General features: G+C 33.7%; 2 protein-coding genes across 4 annotated transcripts; both read right to left on the minus strand.

Moving 5' to 3' along the window:
- Nucleotides 1,966–4,239, minus strand: LOC109717698 (protein TPX2). 2 transcript variants are annotated; one of them, XM_020243576.1, is made up of 7 exons: nucleotides 4,156–4,239; nucleotides 3,891–3,971; nucleotides 3,162–3,281; nucleotides 2,968–3,066; nucleotides 2,797–2,856; nucleotides 2,519–2,613; nucleotides 1,966–2,355 (listed from the first exon to the last, which is right to left on the minus strand). In XM_020243576.1, the coding sequence occupies exons 1-7, from the start codon at nucleotides 4,186–4,188 to the stop codon at nucleotides 2,244–2,246; spliced, it is 600 nt and encodes a 199-aa protein (XP_020099165.1). In that variant the 5' UTR covers nucleotides 4,189–4,239; the 3' UTR covers nucleotides 1,966–2,243. The 2 variants fall into 2 exon arrangements, with proteins under 2 accessions (XP_020099165.1, XP_020099172.1); XM_020243583.1 differs by having other exon boundaries at nucleotides 4,090–4,184.
- On the minus strand, nucleotides 7,654–12,157 carry LOC109722083 (thylakoid membrane protein slr0575). Of its 2 annotated transcripts, XM_020249972.1 has the most exons (10): nucleotides 11,799–12,157; nucleotides 11,424–11,470; nucleotides 11,243–11,345; nucleotides 10,625–10,711; nucleotides 9,876–9,950; nucleotides 9,672–9,755; nucleotides 9,265–9,318; nucleotides 8,518–8,598; nucleotides 8,078–8,123; nucleotides 7,654–7,959 (listed from the first exon to the last, which is right to left on the minus strand). In XM_020249972.1, the coding sequence occupies exons 1-10, from the start codon at nucleotides 12,039–12,041 to the stop codon at nucleotides 7,904–7,906; spliced, it is 876 nt and encodes a 291-aa protein (XP_020105561.1). In that variant the 5' UTR covers nucleotides 12,042–12,157; the 3' UTR covers nucleotides 7,654–7,903. The 2 variants fall into 2 exon arrangements, with proteins under 2 accessions (XP_020105561.1, XP_020105564.1); XM_020249975.1 differs by lacking the exon at nucleotides 9,876–9,950 and having other exon boundaries at nucleotides 11,799–12,150.

Raw genomic sequence — 18,039 nt, forward strand, 5'->3', positions numbered from 1 at the left:
CTAATCTTTTTAGATTTTCTCAATTAGATAAAAATGTAACTTCTTTTATCGGCTAAAGTAAAAAAATTTTATTAAATATTGTTTATTCCATCATCAATCAAGTTTGCATAATAACTTTAAAGATTAAGTTAAAAAATAATAAAATAAAATTAACTCAAGAAAGCATCAATTAATTAGAAAAGATTAAGTTGAAGGGTCTATTTTGAAAGTAGCATGTAGTTGAGAGGGTCCCCATACATCTTTTTTGGGGTTGGGCCAATTTAAATGTGACTGCACCATCTTTCTTTTTTGGGCCAAAAACAATCACACGCTACAAAGAACTTGCCACCTATAGAGAGAGAGAGAGAGAGAGAGAGAGAGAGAGAGAGTGAGTGTGCCCACCCACCCTTCCCCACAAATTACAGTATGTAGTTGTCAGTGTACTGCAGTGCAGCAAATACCAAAACATATAATTATTTAACTTTTCACATATTAGTCCACATAATATAAAGGTTTTTTTTTGTTACATATTCTTCTCCGCAGAGAGTTAGATTCTTATACTTTCGAAAGTACGAAGGTCTCCGTACTTATAAGTTGTTTTCGATGATAGGATATTCGATTTGGCGATCGATTCTATTAGACATGATCTATACTATTGTACTATTAAGAAACCAAATTTCATAATTTTTTTACTTCGTTTGCTTAGCGAACGAGTAACCTCAAAATAAACGGCTGAAAATAAAAAATTAATAAAAAATAGTGATAAAGAATTCAAATTTTAAATCGGAAGTATTGTTCGTACTCTTGATGTTAAGTAGAATTTTCTATTAAATTTTCATGTAATTTGGATACTTCTACACCGTTGAACTTAAAAACGTGTAACATCGGCCGTCAAAATAATTATTTTTAGACACTTGGTAAATGATGACGAAAAATTATGAAATTTAGTTTCTAGATAGTTTCAACAACGTAGGTTATACTTATCAGAGCCAATCGACGAATCGAATGTTCGATCATCAAAAACAACTTATAAGTACGTAGACCTCCGTACTTTCGATAATACGGAAGACGTACTCCTCCACAAATTATAGTATGTAATTGTTGGCGTACTACAGTGCAACAAATACACAAAAATACAATTCTTTGACCCGTATATTACCACACATAATATAAAAGCTATTTATTGGTTTTTATATGCTTACACGTTTGGATATTTTTCGAAAAGCTAATTATAGATTCTTCTCTCCATCGGAATTATATTATGTAGTTATCAGCGTGCTGTAGTGCAATAAATAGCAAAACAAAATAAATAACTTTTTTGTTTATCAGCCTACATAAAATATATATTCTTTTTAGTTCATATATCATTCGACTCCACAAATTACATTATGTAGTTATCAGCGTAATACATTGCAATTAATACCCAGATATATAATTCTTTGACTTTTTCTTATGTCACCACAGATAATATAAAAGCTTTTTTTTATTAGATCATATATCTTTCTTCACAAATTACAATTTGTACGCAGTTATCAACGTACTGTAATGCAATAAGTACCCAAAAAAATAATTTTTTGACTTTTTCATATATTAGCCCACATAATATAAAAGTTTTTTTCATTGGTTTCACATATTCTTCTCCACAAATTATAGTAATATAATATAATTATTAGCGTCTGCAGTGCAATAAATACCCAAGAAATTAGGATATTAAAACTTTGTTGCAGTTGTTGTATTGTTGTTTGTTGTTGTTTCTTTTGATTTCTTATTGATCATAGAAACATGTTTTGGCCTTTTAGTTGAGCACATTAAATAGAAATAGTAACAACATTGATAATGTCAATATTACTGGTTAGTATCCATATAATAGACTTAATAATTATAGCTTTATCAATCTATCAATATCGCTTGCGCGCCCAAATACAAAATGGGTCATTAGTTATTCACCAAAGTTAATCACCTTTGAAGATGTAAAAAAAAAAAAGGTTATGAATTAAAATAGCATGCACCTTGAATTATATATGAGAACTACAAGCAAGCACGGAATACGTGCTTTATTACAAGTTCATTAAATTGACAAGTGCTCTAATCATCTAAAAAGCAACATCACTTGCTCGATCGACCACGTAAAACACTTAAGCATCATATTAAACATATACAACATCATTAGACCGGCAAAAAGGATCGAGGACACAAAGAGAAAAGGTGACAAAACTAGATAGAGGGATTTTCTTAACATCTTATATTAATGTAGTCGAATCGGCCTATTTCACAGCTTTCATATTGTAGCAAAAATGCCGATGAAACTCTCCACCTATGCAGCATTTGAGCTTCAAAAAACTTGGCTCCCTTGGAACTGTTAGGGGCTTCTTTGACCTGTCATGATATGCAGATTCAAAAGGTAAGTTCTTGAATAGATTCAAATTGAAAACTCTTTTGAATGGAGATCAAATTCGAAGAGCAAATTCATGGTTTTCAATCTTAGCTTGTTTATGTGCTAGTGATAAGTTGAATTGTTTCATGATCATATATGTATTACCTTTGTGGAAAGAATGGCCTATCAAATATGGGCATTAATTGGGCCTTTGGAACCATCTCCTTCCTCATAATCTTAATCTCTTCTTCCTCTATAACCTACATAGTATGATCAATACAACAATATTACTAAAGGTGGTGATATCAATAGCTTCAACATTACTAATAACAGATACATATAATGAATCTAGTCACTATGCATTGACTAAAAATGACCAGATTCATTAAATGTGATATATACATATATAGTAGATGAAACAGCTTTTCACAAGCGTAACGCACCTTAAGAATCCTCTCTTCGAACCTTCGAAGGATCTCCAAGGAATTTGTCTTGCTTGCAACCTACATATGCCTCATGCTTTAGTAGTGAAATATATCATAAATGCATGCATCTAGAAGAGAATTAGATTTTGGGAAGTTTTGAATATCAACAAAGGACAAGTAAAACCTTACCAAATCATTAAAACCGGCGCGTCTGGCTGCTCTTTGCTCGGTGTGAAGCCTAAAGTTGAGAGGCTTAGTTTGCTCCTTCAACAGCGGTTTTGATAGAAACTACAAATGAAATGTCATCAAACAATAAGATAATTAGAAAGGCAAGTTCATATGCATGCGCAAAGTTATAATGACTCGGAGTAATAGGAGATCACTTGAGATTTTTCGATCATCATTGGCAAAACTTGTGCTAGAGGAACCCGATGCTTTGTGTCCTCACCAAGCAATTCACACACCCTTCTCGCAAACACTTGCTCTGTCTTGTGCCCTCGTTTCTAAGGTAACAAAAGATAATAGCACATAACAGCTCGGCCTATTAGTAGTAGTAACTTATAATAGATAGAGACTGATCAGTAACGAAATGTTTGGCGAACTAAAAATTCTAAAGATTTTGCTCCTGCTCAAAAGTTGGAAAAAGTATATATGGGTCTACGTAGAAGCTTCAATCTAGAACTTTTTGTGATTGCTACAGCTCAAATGTGTGTGACATCGAACAATTCTTAGCATAAGTAGCAATCAGGCCAGCTAGGTAGGCTTTTAGTACGTAATAGCAAGACTTTGTTTTAATTATGTATAGTCACTCACTTTTCGATCATCTTCTGATGTAGAACTATTTGAGTGTGACGTTAAAAAATTCAGTGCTTAAATTTAATTCCACAACGCAAAGTAAAGTGCAATTGATCCATGTATATATGAGAATGTCTCAAGTCATAATCACCACAGTGATAAAACTAATAAATGAAGAACAGCACACTGACATGTCTCTTTCAGTTAGTAATTTAGAAAAATGTGATTGGCCTAATAGTATACTCAATCTAGAGCATGACTTAACAAAAATTACTCTTCACTAATGGTGAACTTTTTGTGACAAGTATATTAGTTACCTCATTGTGCATTTTTACTGGCGGAGATTGGCCATTCTTCGACGAACGATTCGCCACGGAGTTGGGGTTTACTTTCGAGATCTTGGATTTGTCAAAGTGGAGTAATATATTAGATTAAAATTTTGATTAGAACACATTCATGCATGCACACACTAACTATAACAAAAAGGGAGGAAAAAAAAAGAAAGAAAACTAGTACTGTATATTAATGTGCAATGATATGCAGCAGCAGCTGCAAACCATGCAAGAAGCATGCACTCCTAACCTTTGAAGAAGAGAACTTATTTGTAGCTTCCATATTTTGTTGCTTATGGATAAAGCCCTAGCTACTATAGTTGGAGCATTTATGGACACCCAAATGGAGCACTGTTAAGAGAAGGAGCTTTCACTTTTTGCTGCCACTTCACCAGCCATTTTTGGGGTTGCTTCAAAGTGCCTGGACCTGGGTCCACCAGGTCGGCCATGAATCGCTAAGTAATTTTAGTATCCATCTCATCTCTCATTTCAATTCTCGTATTCGAAAAAAAATTGAAAAATTTTAAATTCCACCTAGTGGTGTCAAAAGAAAAAGGAAAAATGGTTGCACGATTAACTAATATGTTTTCTTGCCCTTCACTCTTTGCAATCCTTAATGTTTAAAATAATAATAATTTTATGTCTCGTTCGGTGTTATGTTTTATTTTTATATGTATTTTTTCAAATAAAATTCTTACATAAAAAGATATAGAGGTGGACAGTAGATTAACAAATATATGTTCTTATATATATAAATGGACTCAAAGTGTATGTTACAAATCGAAAAAACAGCAAAACCAGTTTTGAAGTTGGATAATCCGAAGAAAAATAGTAAATCTGAATCCAAAATAATTTATAACTCCAAATCTGAATCCAAATCCCAATTGGATAGTAAAATCTTCACCCATATCCAATAATTTTCGAATTCGGAGTTAGGTTGGAACCGATAATATCCGATCCATCTTCACTCCAACAATTAAAGAGAAAAATATTTTCTTCCGCATATCAAATTATATAGAATTAGTATTTAGAAAATTTTGTGGTTAAAATTTAGCCACTAGTCTTATCGACATTATTATTATTATTATTATTTTCATTTCTAAAAAAGAAATACTACTAGTACAATCTAAAATAAGATCGATATACATCATACATCCTCTTCATCTAAGACCATCATTTTTTTTTTACTTATCCAATCAAATTTTTTTTAATTAAAAGCTATATGAATTTTTCTGAACTCTTGGATAGAGGGTGTATAATCTACACCTCTTTTGGGGTGTACAAATAGGATTTTCCTGGGATATCGAAGGTGTTGAGGATCGACGCTGCATGGTCCATGGGCAACATTGTAGGCCAGGTCTAGGCAACAGTTTCTCCCCTTCATGGCACTCCATTCATATACAGAGTTTTTTTTTTTTTTTTAATTTATTTTGGTCCACTAATTAGTGTACCAACCTTTCTGATGCAATTAACCCATCAAGCAGACATTCCCAACAAACCACAAAACAACATTGCAGCAACCACGCACGCATATAAGGAGTCGCTGACCAAATTTGGTATCTATCATTTGGTAGTTAGCTTTTATTAGGGCTCTAATTAATCCCTCCCCCAGGCCCTATGTATGTATCTTGCTTCAAATTAAGCAATCTCTTGACCTTGACAATTCCAACTACCTTAACATTGCCAACACAACAAAATCAATTGATCTGGTGATGATCATCGATTCTAAATTTTGCTTAATTTATTAATATAATGCCCAAATAGTCCCACATCGGATGAAAAAATAATTCTGATTAGAATATATGAGGCCTACACGTTAGTAATAATAACTGGACTTAAGTATTTTAGGTCGGTAGTTTCGCTTAACGAGTTATTGTTACAACTAAGCTTAAATGAGTGAAAATTTTGCCCATGAGTATGATCTTATTGTGGAGGCTCCTCTACTTGTTTGATTTTTGATAGAGATCCTATTCATGGGCAAATTATTAGGTGTTTCTAAAAATATTGTTTAATTAAGTATAGCTATTTTAAAAAAAATAACAATACCATTTTGAGCAAATATTTGAAGCAAAAGAAATTAAAAGCTCAAATTGAAGTTTATGTTTGCGAAGCCTAGCCAAAAGCCCATTGTAGTTTAATAACATGACAAAAGCTCTATTTATTTTGTTTGTGAAGCTTTCGACTACTGGTTTTTTATGTAGAGCAAGTTATTACAGACATAGATAAATAAACACCAAGGCAAAAGCAAACTTATATCTCAAATTTTAGTTTGTATAGTAAAATCTCATTTTAAGTTTAATAAGATAACAAAAACTTCGAATATTTCTTTTCTCAACTTTTCAAATGTTGTTTCTAAATATAGAAAAGTTATCTCAGAAACAAACGAAAATAAGACACTTCTTTCTCTCAAACATTTAGTGGCATTTTTGGGCATGTACTCGATCAAGCTACTCAACAAACTGATTGAGACATAAAAGCCTCCAAGAGAAAATTAGTTATATGCTACAAACTTTGAATCATTGAGTACTCCTTAGTAACTAATTTGTTCAAAAAGAGACAGAAAAAGAAGGGGGGAAAAAAAAAAATAAAAGCAGCCTTATCATTTGTGAGAACCTTTTAGGATACTTGATTTGCAAAAAGGAACAATGATGAGTGGTCAAGTTATTGCTTCAGCCACACGGAAATATGCTTGTTTGTAGGCTGAAAAGACTAATGCGATGTTTCCATGTTAGAATAAGTTTTCTAAAGATAACTTATTCAGTACGAAACTTTTACTTATTAATGTTACCGTTTGGTTCGGGGTTAAGGAAAAACCAGTTTTTCTAGGAATAGGGTTAAATTCATGATTAAGGTGGGGTTAGAGTATTTTTGTGTTTGGTTGGGGATTAGAGTTAGTCCATGATAGTGAAAAATAGTGTTTGGTTGGAGTAATAGTGTTTGGTTGGAGTAGATGAGATAAGAAGGATAGTGAGTTATTATGAATAGAAAATAGTGTTTGGTTAGAGTTTGGTGAGATTAGTTGGGGTTAACTAATACCACCCAAAATAGGCTATCCCAAGTTAGATGGGGTTAGCATTTTTGTGGGTGTTTGGGAATTATATAGGGGGGTTAAGGGGTTATTCCACCCCTTAACCCCCAACCAAACATGATTGTATCTGAGTCTGTCTTTTGTTTTTTTGAAAGTCTTTGTTATTCATAATTTGGTAAAATAGAATATTTTACTTACGAGATGATTTATCTTATTTTAAAAAATTGACTCAAAAGTCAAGTGTGATTACATATTCTAAATATTTGATCACACTACTCATCTAAATAATATATAATTTTCTTGAGTAAGGCTTTATTTGAATGCATGAATACTTTGTTCAGTATATCTCTTTTATTTATTTAAGAAATTTATAGGTTTGATTGATAAGGAGTGTGATACAATATTTAAAATTAAATACTACATTCCACCTTCAAGTTAATATTCTGGATAAGATAAATCACCTCGGATGTAATATCACACATTACATACTGTAATAAATCGGCTACAATATATTTTTTACAATCTCATTCGACAATGAAGAAAAACATTCTTACATGCTTTCATCCCAACTTCATTTTGCCAGTTAGCATCAAATAGACCTCAATACCGAGCCCTAAATTAATAAAATGAACAGTTATTCTAATACAATATTTGAGGAGGTCACAAGTTACAATCTCATTAAGAGTGTAAGTTCAAATCTCAGATTTAATGTGCTGTATATATTTTAAAAGTAAATAGATTATTATCAGAAGCCTTATTAAAAAGACATAATTGACTGATATTCTCATCACACCAAAGCAATGGTTTCTGACTACAAGTTTTCAGCTATATAAAACTGTAAGCACTTGCAAAAGAGGCTCAATATAAATAAATAAGCATAAAAGGAAAAAAGATTAAAAATATAGAACATAAATGAGGAAGATGTGTGGTATAAAGCTATAAACAAGTAATCTACACTCAGTGATCTTGGTTATGTTGTTGTCTGCGAAATAAGGCGAACTTCGTATAGATCATCTTCTCCTTTTCCTGGAATGATACAAAGACAATAATAATCAATAAAAAAGTTTAAAGAAATTCTAAATATACCTTTGTTCTGTATGAGGAAAAAAACCCCTAAAAAAGGGGAAATGTTACGAAAGCTCACCAATTTCCGCAGCAATTCCTGGCCCGAAAAACGAAGCAAACTTCGCCTAAAAATCCACCATCACAAAGCATCACAGTAAATATGCACAGTAAATGCGGTGGCTCATCTCACTAGTAAAATGCTAATTTGAACTTTGCACCGGATGTTCGCAAACTTTCAACTATTACAATTGGCCAGTCGGATTCTAAATTCCTTTGTGATCTTACCCATCTGAATTTTTTTTTGGGTCCAAATTTGGTGGAGATTATCCGAAGGGGTAAGATTACAAGAAAATATGACATATAGAGATCCAATTGTATAAGCTAAAAGGTCGAGGATAAGGTTGAAACTACGCTGAAAGGTTCGAAGAACCCTGGTGCAATTCACTAGAAACATGAAAAACCTCTGTTACTGTTATTTGCAAAAGCTACATTAGTTTCATTTAGGGGAAGGAGTGATACTTGTCTCTGCTCAAAATCTGATAACTGCAAAGCTTTCGCTTTAAACACGAGGACTAAACAATACTTTCCATCCTCTGTGACCTGAAAGGAAGTACAGATATAAGTGAAATTCGTTAAATATAATCCCACATCACAGACACAAGAAAAGAACCCATTGAAATTACAACTCAATTGCAACTGAATTTACTATTCTGCATCTACTTGTTAGGGTTCAATGCCTGCAACGCTCCTCCTAGACTAACCATGCTAATTTTATGTTCATGATTTCTTAAGTCGAACAAAGAGTGGTGCCAAAAATATCCATATTCAAATAGAATTAATTTAAAAACACACAGCAACTTCTCACGGAATGAGAGAAAAGAAACAAAATTGACACCAATCAGTGAATTTGTTGGTAAGCAATAGCTCTCCCGGACACAGTGGAACCTACAAATTAAGCTGGCTCGGTGCTGAAAAAAAGGGTTAAACTCGGCCCAAGTTCCGAAACTAAAAGAAGCGGAGTTCATTTTCTAAAATCTCCTTATGCAATACCTTTGCTACACTCATGAACTATGTAAATCAGTAAATATTTAATACATAATGTAAATAAAAACCAGCACATGAAAAAAGACTAGCTATATAAAATCAGAAGTTAGAACTGAATGATGCACTCGACTTGCATGCCCAATGAACAAGCCTATCATCAAGAATATTAATTGAGGTACATAGGAAAGTAATTATTCAAAGATAAAAAGATATTTAACATACTTCTTCACGGATCAATTGTAAAGTAGGAGCACTACGCCGCGAGATGCCGCCACCCTATAAATTAAATGAAATAATCAGGTTCCCTGATAGGAACTACGCAAATGACGTAGAAAGTCAGCAGAAAACCAAGGATAATGGAACATGATCTTTGTAGAGTTTTTAGTTTTTCAGTTCATTGCATATATGCTCCCTGCAAATATGCAAACTTTTGCAAATACACCTGTAAAGTTGGTATATTGCATGCTTCTCCCTGAAACCTAGACTGTTTGCAATATGCCCCTATGGAGGAATCTATATAGAACAGGTGTTTGCATAAATATCTCTACCAGAGGTATTTAATGCAAATGAATACGGTTTTCTCGATATGCAGGAATTAAGTATAAAACATACATCAAGTGAGAAACTACCTGGCCATACTGGAAAATTCGCTTCAGGGCCTCATCCAAATGTTGCTCATCACCATAGCGATAGCGTATGACATCATCCCTCACCTAGAACATGAACAAAGACACTTCAGTCTGAAGATGGTATCAAGATTCAATCCTTAACATCATAATTTTCAAGAAAGTACGCCAGGCTTTTTTAATACCAACGGAGAAAATGAATCATACAAACAAAAATTTAGCTGCTTCTGCTATGAGGGAAGGCTGAAATGAACTTCTAGCCCATAAAGCAAACACTTCAGTCTGCAGAAGAAAGCCGTAGGATCACTTTTTATGAAAAAGCCGTTAATGCTTTCCTCAAACATGCTCAACCGAAAGGCACTTCTGGCAGAAGCTCCAGCCGGGCCATAACCAGCCCCAAGACAGATTGAAAAATCAGCCAACGTTCTAACCATTGTACGCAATGATCCCTATGGGTCTAAACTTATAAGAGACGTGATCCAAGAGAAATGCCTACTTTAGCAAACAACATAAAGTATGAATCTCCTTATTCTGGCTCCTTCTCAAGCAGTGTACTGTTTTCAAAATTGTCCGCGCGGTCAATAAGTTCTAAATTATGTTGCATTGTTCATTTGCAACTTAACACAAAAAACATTGAAGATAGCTAAGCGAAAAATGTCTCGACAAAATGTTTTACAACAATAATTAGAAGCTAAACGAGATAAACTAGTAAATCAAGATAGGATTATTCTCTAGTTTTAGAACCAATGACATTATCGATGGCTCCTCCTCTTCACCTTTTCCTTCTTAAAAGAAACCCCTGCAGCATCAAGAAATAAACAAAACCTACAGACACATACTGTTCTGAAAAACTATCAGCCTTACATCATCTTAGCCGGCTCAAGTGGGTAACATTCTTAAGAAATTTTGATCCACAGCTGGAGGAAAGTAACTCGCCTTTCAGTTCCAAAAGTTACCTGTTTGAGAATAGGAGTAGCGCAGGTCTCTCTCAAGGCTTGTGCATCTGCATAAGTTATGCACGGAACCGGTTTCAATTCTGCATACTGCATGTACACAAACAAAAAATCAAAGGAAATTGAGAATCTCGAGTCGGCAATATCAGCAATGCAGAGGGTTCTCTAAAAAAGCTTCCAACCCATTTTGCATTAAAAACAGCAAATATTCGGCTAATTGGACATTTCAAGCAAAACAAACCGTTACATTGTTAGTTGTACAAACCAGCTTTCCATATCATATTAAAACACTATCCCTGGGTTTTCCAAAACTATCTAAATAGAACATATCGCCTATAGCTTTTCGGTACTAGATACATGAGTATCTTTCGATATGTATACGTCTTTCAGTGCAGGCATTATTGGATATGTAACGACCCGGCCCGCTAGCAATAATAACTCGTTAGATCCAAACCACCGGTTACTAGGGTGCGATGGCTCATATATTTGCAATCAGAACCTTTTTCTCATCCGATGTAGGACTATTGGGGCGTTACATTATAAAACGGGCAATTAAAGCCCGAGGGAAGTAAAGCCAAGTTCCACAAGAGCTTCCTTTGGTTCTCCCCATTTATGTTTTACCTTCAAGGCCATGCCAATAATTGAAAGAGGAAACCCATAAGTCAGCATCAGAGCAGACCACTCAGAACCAGGAAAGATACTGAAATATGCTCCGAACCCATAACTGAAAGGTAAGAACCATAAATTCGGATCAGTCGGGGATTCTAATTCGACGAAAATGTTGTGATTCTCACACACTTACGAGAGAAGCGAGCCACCAACTGCTAAACCGATCACACCGAACGATATCTGCAACCAAAACAAAAAAAAGAAAAAAAAAAAGAAATGCTAAGAAGTTTAAGAGATGTGATGCTAAAACTCTGTAAAGAGAGAAATAAGCAACATGCGTGTGTAATCACTGAGGGAGAGTTTGTAACAGTTGCCTATTCGGCCTTGCTTTTGGAGCAACTATTTTATTTCGAATAAAAAGTAGAAACTAGAAGGTATTTGGAAAAAAACACCCCCTAGAATTTGAGATATAGTTAATACAATTTGGGCGGTGACTAAATTTATAAGGTTAAGCGTGCTAGGACTAGAGTAGTTCTGAGACGACGGGTGAAAGTCACAGAAGGGTTACTTTGGCGAGGGAGAACTGGTCGTCCTCGACGGTGGCCTTGCCGGGGGCGGCGGAGGAGGAGGCTCCGGAGGAGTCGGCGGCGCCGGCGATGAGGACGAGCCGGGCCCGGCGGCGGCGCCGCGGAGCGACGGCGGCGGCGGCGGCGGCGCCGGAGCGTCGCTGGTGAGGGGAGGCGAGAATCGCTGCCGGGAGGAGGGCGAGAATCTGGAGCGAGCGCGGCCCCGCGGCGTACTCCAGCGACATCTTTTCTTTTTGTTTTGTTTTTTTTAATTTGGGATTTGTAATCCTGGAGGGGGGAATTTCAAGTGGTGGGGAGTGGCGGAAGAAGGTGCTGCGTGGAAGATGTGGATGCGGCTGGCAGCAGCTGGGATCGTCACTCGCGTGCGGTAAGCCGACCTTTCTGCAAATTGAACCTGACCGGCGCCCGCCCGGTTTCTTTTGACTAAGGTGGCAATCTAGCTCGCTATTTGCCGGTCCGCTTGAATTCGGCTCGAAATGAGTTCGAGATCGAATTACTCGTTTAGTAAACAAGAGCCGAATACGAGGTGGGATCAACTCGCTCGTGTTCGGTTCGATAAAGCTCGAATATATATATATATATATTTTATATTTATATGTAAAAATAAATAGTTATATATATATATGATATAGATTTTTTATTATTTGAATTTTATTCCAACCTAAATATAAAGCCCTACACAATTATGAAAAAGCCAATAAAATTTCAACTATTAGATCTAGACTTGGCAAACGGGCGAGTTAGGTAATCCGTGAGTGGGTTATTGTACATGCTTATGGTTATTTGGGCATGGGTAAAATTTGCCCGCAAATTTTTGGGTAGCCAACATTTTTGGATGGGCGGGCGGGTATATGGGTTACCCGTAATTTTTTTTTGTTCTTATATTTTTTAAATGCAAAACACATACATAAGTTTTAAAAACGTACGTAATATAACCTCATTATTTAAAATATCATAACATACAATAAAAATATTTGAAGTATTAAAAAAAATTATTCCATAATATAAAGACACGCAATAAAAAATTAGGATTAGAACTTTTAGGATGGATAAATAAAAAATATATATTAATTAAGAAAATATATTTTGTAATTAAAAATATATGTGCGGGTACCCGTGGGTACCGCATGTTATCCAAAATGCCTGCTGTTTAATGGGTACCTATTCGTTTTACTCGTAATTTTTTGGGTTGGAAAAATTGGTACCCATACTCGCAAATTTGTGGGTAACCCGCGGGTACCTGCGGGTTTGGGTCAAAATTGCCCGGTCTAATTAGATCAAAGTTTAATAGATAAGATTTTATAGTTTTATTTTCTATATATTTTCTTTCTAATTCTTTTAACTTGTTATTCATGAGTTAGTTTGTGTTCGGTTCATGAATAAATGAATTGAATACGAGCTGAATTTTTTAGCTCAATATTTTTACGAGCCTCGTCGTATTCGACTTTTTCAGCTCAATATTTTTACGAGCCTACACGTATTCGGCTCGTTGACACGGGACACCCCTAGTTACCTATCTATCAACGACACACACCTAAGGACAAATCGTGTCCTTCGATAGCCCATTTGTTTTATTATTATTTTTTCTAGCTACTAAAATTTAAGAAATTATATTAATCATTGGATCTTTCAATGTTACATGTACACTCCTATAAGGAGTATAGATGTAGCATTTGTGTTTTTCCTACATGTAATTGCCTACAACCGCATGCCAAATGGTCCCAAGTTGACAAGCACGCACAAATTAGAATTTAACCAATTCACATTACTCACAATTCTCCGCTTGCAAAGATTTGATAGCAATAGTTTAATTCATATAATAAAGTTTCTCGATCCTTATGCACTCGAGTTACACAAATTCAAATAATCTTTAATAAAAATAAATATTTATATGAAGAAAATATAAGATGTACACTCTCGATCTTTTAAAATACAGAAACAGTATTGCTCGACAAAGAAATAGCATGATTGTTAATTTCTAAATTTGTTACTCCTTCGTGTCCTTGCCCATAATCAAATGAAAGCATCAAAGAAAGATCCCACTAGAAAATCCTAGATACAGTACTAGTGGATCTGTTCATATAAGAACACAAGAGTTTACTTTACTAACCCTCTACCATGCATGCATGTTACTATACATGTAACATGGCAGGGGAAAAAAAAGAGCCCGTGAAAAGGGAATGAAAAGAAAAAATGATGTTAATCTGAGTAATTGTCTTTGAGAGGTAATTAGTCATGCCAACAAAGAAGCATGATGATGCAGCGTCTGATGATGTAGAGCTTCGCTTTCCGTCCTTTCGCGGCTCCGCTGACCCCTTCTTGCTGCTGCTTTCGTTCGCCTCTTCTTGCGTTTTGTTCGCCTCTTGCCTTCATGACTATGAACTGATTTGATCAACAAAAGAATATTGAAGAAGAGTGAAGACTATATAAGAAGCAAACCATACTATGCAAGAAACAAACTATAAACTTCACTTGTCCTAGTTTGAGTTGGTTACTGCATAGGATTTGGGAATCGGATCTCTTATATTTGTAAGGAGAGAATGTGGGCTAGGGAGGGAGAGAGAGAGAGAGAGAGAGAGAGAGANTAGCTTATTAAGTAAAACAACTAAGGTTAGAATTTAGGATATTGAACACTAATCATTAAATACTAAACTAATTGCACTATGTACGGGTCGATAGTCCTTAATTCTTTGTGTTGACAAAAAAAAAAAAAAAAAAAAAAAACTACATTTATCAATTTCCTCACGTACTAGAGCATAATAAGTTTTGTACAATGCGGAATGATAGAAACCCGTAACATATGGGACTCTAAATTAGTTCATACGTGCATTCTAAAAAGTAGCATGTAAAATTATTAAATAGTACATCAACTATCTCACTGTGCAATATTTTTGGGACCAAAGCAATTCCCTTTCTCAAATAGATTTTTTAACATGAATAAGCCTCTCTCTCTCTCTCTCTCTCTCTCTCTCTCTCTCTCTCTCTCTCTCTCTGTTATCCCTATTGCACCTTTGACTTTGAGATAATTGACCAACCATGCATAGTGCAATCTCTTTAATTTTGTGGGAATTAATAATTTGACTAGCCAAATCTCAGAACTCATTAACTCCCTCTCATATATAACTGCCTCCTGCTTCTTTGAAGGGGTGTTTGGTTTGTTGGAAAAGAATGGGAAAAAAAAAATTTTGAGAAAATAGTTTTTTATGAAAAATTATTTTTTTTCAGTTTTTGTTTGATTCTAAGAAAAATAGGCTTTTATGAAAAAAAAAATTATACTTTATGAAAAACTAGTATTTTCATTTTTTTAAAAAAATTGAAAAATGAAAATGTTAGTTTTTCATGAAATATAGAAAAAGATTTTCAACAATACTTATTTTCTTTCAAACTAATTGGACGAAAAATTGGAAAAAAAAAAAAAAAAAACATCTTGAAAAACTTTTTTCCACACTTTTTTAAGGAGCCAAACAACCCCTAAGATAATTAATTAACTACCCAAAATGCTACAACTTGTACTTTAAGATTAATAGACACCTAAATTTCAAAGAGAAAAACAAGAGAGAAAATTAACAACTTAATTTGTAGCTTTTTCTCAATGTTAATTATAATTTATATAAGCTATATATGAGAATGTTGGTGGGGTCTGTCTAGCAAAATATATACTGTGTAGTTTTTTTTTGAGAACTTTTTTAATTCTGTATCGCCTCATTTTATTTAAATATATTTTCGCTCTCTGGTGATTTCTCTCAAAAAAAATGTTTTAGAGTGCTGGACAAATACTATTACACTATGATTTTCCCTAACTACTTCTATTGTTCTCTATAATATTTTGTAAATTTATGTGATCTCTCATTGAATAATTAGAAGAAAATATCTACTAGAGAAATAAAACTATTAAAACGAAGGGATGAAACTAATTAATCTCTCATTATAACATCTTTAATAAGACTAGTTCTACAGTTGTAGTTGAATACTCTTGATCATCTTCTAATTAAAGGGCAATATGCATGTGTTAACATATGAAAATTTTGTTTTACTATTCTGGTTTATCAGTTTTTTCGGTTTTTGATTTGTATAATTGAATCAAACTCAATTCACAATAACAATCATATCGAAAATTAACTTTTTTTAATCGTAAAATGGCACAACTAAATCTAAGGAAGGTTTTAAAAAACTACTAGTTTTAAGGGCATCTAACCTCTTCTTACAATAACTTCTACGCGCTACTTATTGCATAAATTATTTGTCTACGAGTAAAATAACACAAAGGGCCGGTCTAAATATGTTTTATATTAATATTTCCATGCATATATTCCGATGATTGAAATATGGTTTAAATTGAGTTGACTATTGCTTTGATTGGACCTTAAAGATTAGACAAAGCAAATCTAATGAAGTTTTAGCTGTTGGAATGTTAAGGGAACTTCGTTGATTAAATGTTTTATTTGTCTTTGAGTAAGTTCTAATTGTGAATGGAATGTGACCAAGGACATTGAACTTTATTATGAGTTTACCAGGATCCAACTAATTAAGTAACACCTCATCAAAGTTACAATCATGTGAGAGGCCACAATGTCAACCATTTTTATATTAATTATTATTAAGCACAAAGTCAACAAATATTTTAAGGATAAAAAAAAAGGAAAGTCAAAGATTGTGTAAATTAAATACTATACATTGAGTTAAACGCGGATGGTGTATGAGGTTATCAATTGTTGATTAATGATGATCTAATGGATGAAATTTTCAATTCAATTATCATATATTAATATGTTGAAGGAGGTTATTCAAATTCAATTGTTCTCTTAATTAGATCTCACATTGCATGAGAAATGAACATTAATAAAAAAATTATACATTTTTGCTTATTTGAAACTTCAAATACTTTAGATATAGGATCGAGTTTGCGAATGCATAGTTCAAAATTTTGGTGTATAGGATGTCTCAAATTGGTTAGAGAGTACATGGAACATTTTTGAAATATTTTAAAATTTGTTTTCCTAGTTGCATTATTGATTTTTTGCGATAGTCTCATCTTCATAAATATTGAAGTATTTCAAAAATGTAAATATTTTAAATTGTATTTAAGATAATAAAAAAAATTAAAAAACTCTAGGGGCTAAATATGATTGGTTGGAGACACCACATCACTCATATGACTGCCACATTTTAGACTTTTTTTTCTTGCCCATGAGCATGTAATATTTTTTTTCCCTTTTTTGTGGGGGTACTTGCATTAGAGCTAGTATAAAACAACTTAACAAATTCAGATTCGAATATGGATCCATTTACAATCTAATCCTAATCCAATAATAATATGGACCCTAATAGTTGGTTAATTACAATTAATGGGGCTTGAGATAAGCTATAACCTGATCCCACAATTTTGGAAACCTCCAACTTTGCATGCTAAATATTAGGAATTTGTTCATTTAATTTTTTATTCCACATTAATTAAGGAAGAGGAATTTAGTAGTATGCTGGTTGTTGCAATTTATTTTTACATTTCTTATAAAAGTGAACTAATTAGTGTTTGATATTTAGGAAACAAACATGTGTAGGGAGGTGTTTGAGGTAGATAGAAATTTACCTGTAGTTTTGTGAACTATGCTGTTTGATTTATAATTTATATAGTTAACATTGAAATGATGTTAGTTTAAGTCAATGCATTAGTATTGTAAAATAGATCCCATAAATCAATGCATTTGTCTAACTATTGCTGTAATTTTATCATGTTAGATTAATCAAATTTAGGAAATAATATGTTAGGTTCTCCCCAGAGGATATGTTATTTTATGCTAATCCAACTTTATTTCATTTGTATAACATAATCAAGAGATATGACCAACATGTATTAAACATTGTTGCCCCAAATATTCCACACATGGTTGAACATAAGAAGTTGCGACAAAATCGTAATGGTAGTAATTAAGCTAATCCTTTCTTGTCAACTCTAAAGACACACAAATAGCAGGCATTTTAATGAGGGAACATCCAAACTGCAAGTTGTTTTCCAGCCACTGTAAACAAGATCACCAAGCTTTTAAAATGGCAGTGTTACTTCGCGTCGAGACGCTGATTACGAAAGAAGAATCTATATAATCTTTGGATCACACATCTTAAATTGGTGCATGATGAAATTACCTGTGTGGTTCCTCTCACAGCAAAAGAGAGTATTTACAATTTTACATAGTAATTTAAAAAATAACATATATACAAAGTCAG

This window comes from Ananas comosus, linkage group 1, assembly GCF_001540865.1.
Source record: "Ananas comosus cultivar F153 linkage group 1, ASM154086v1, whole genome shotgun sequence".
Lineage (NCBI taxonomy): Eukaryota > Viridiplantae > Streptophyta > Magnoliopsida > Poales > Bromeliaceae > Ananas > Ananas comosus.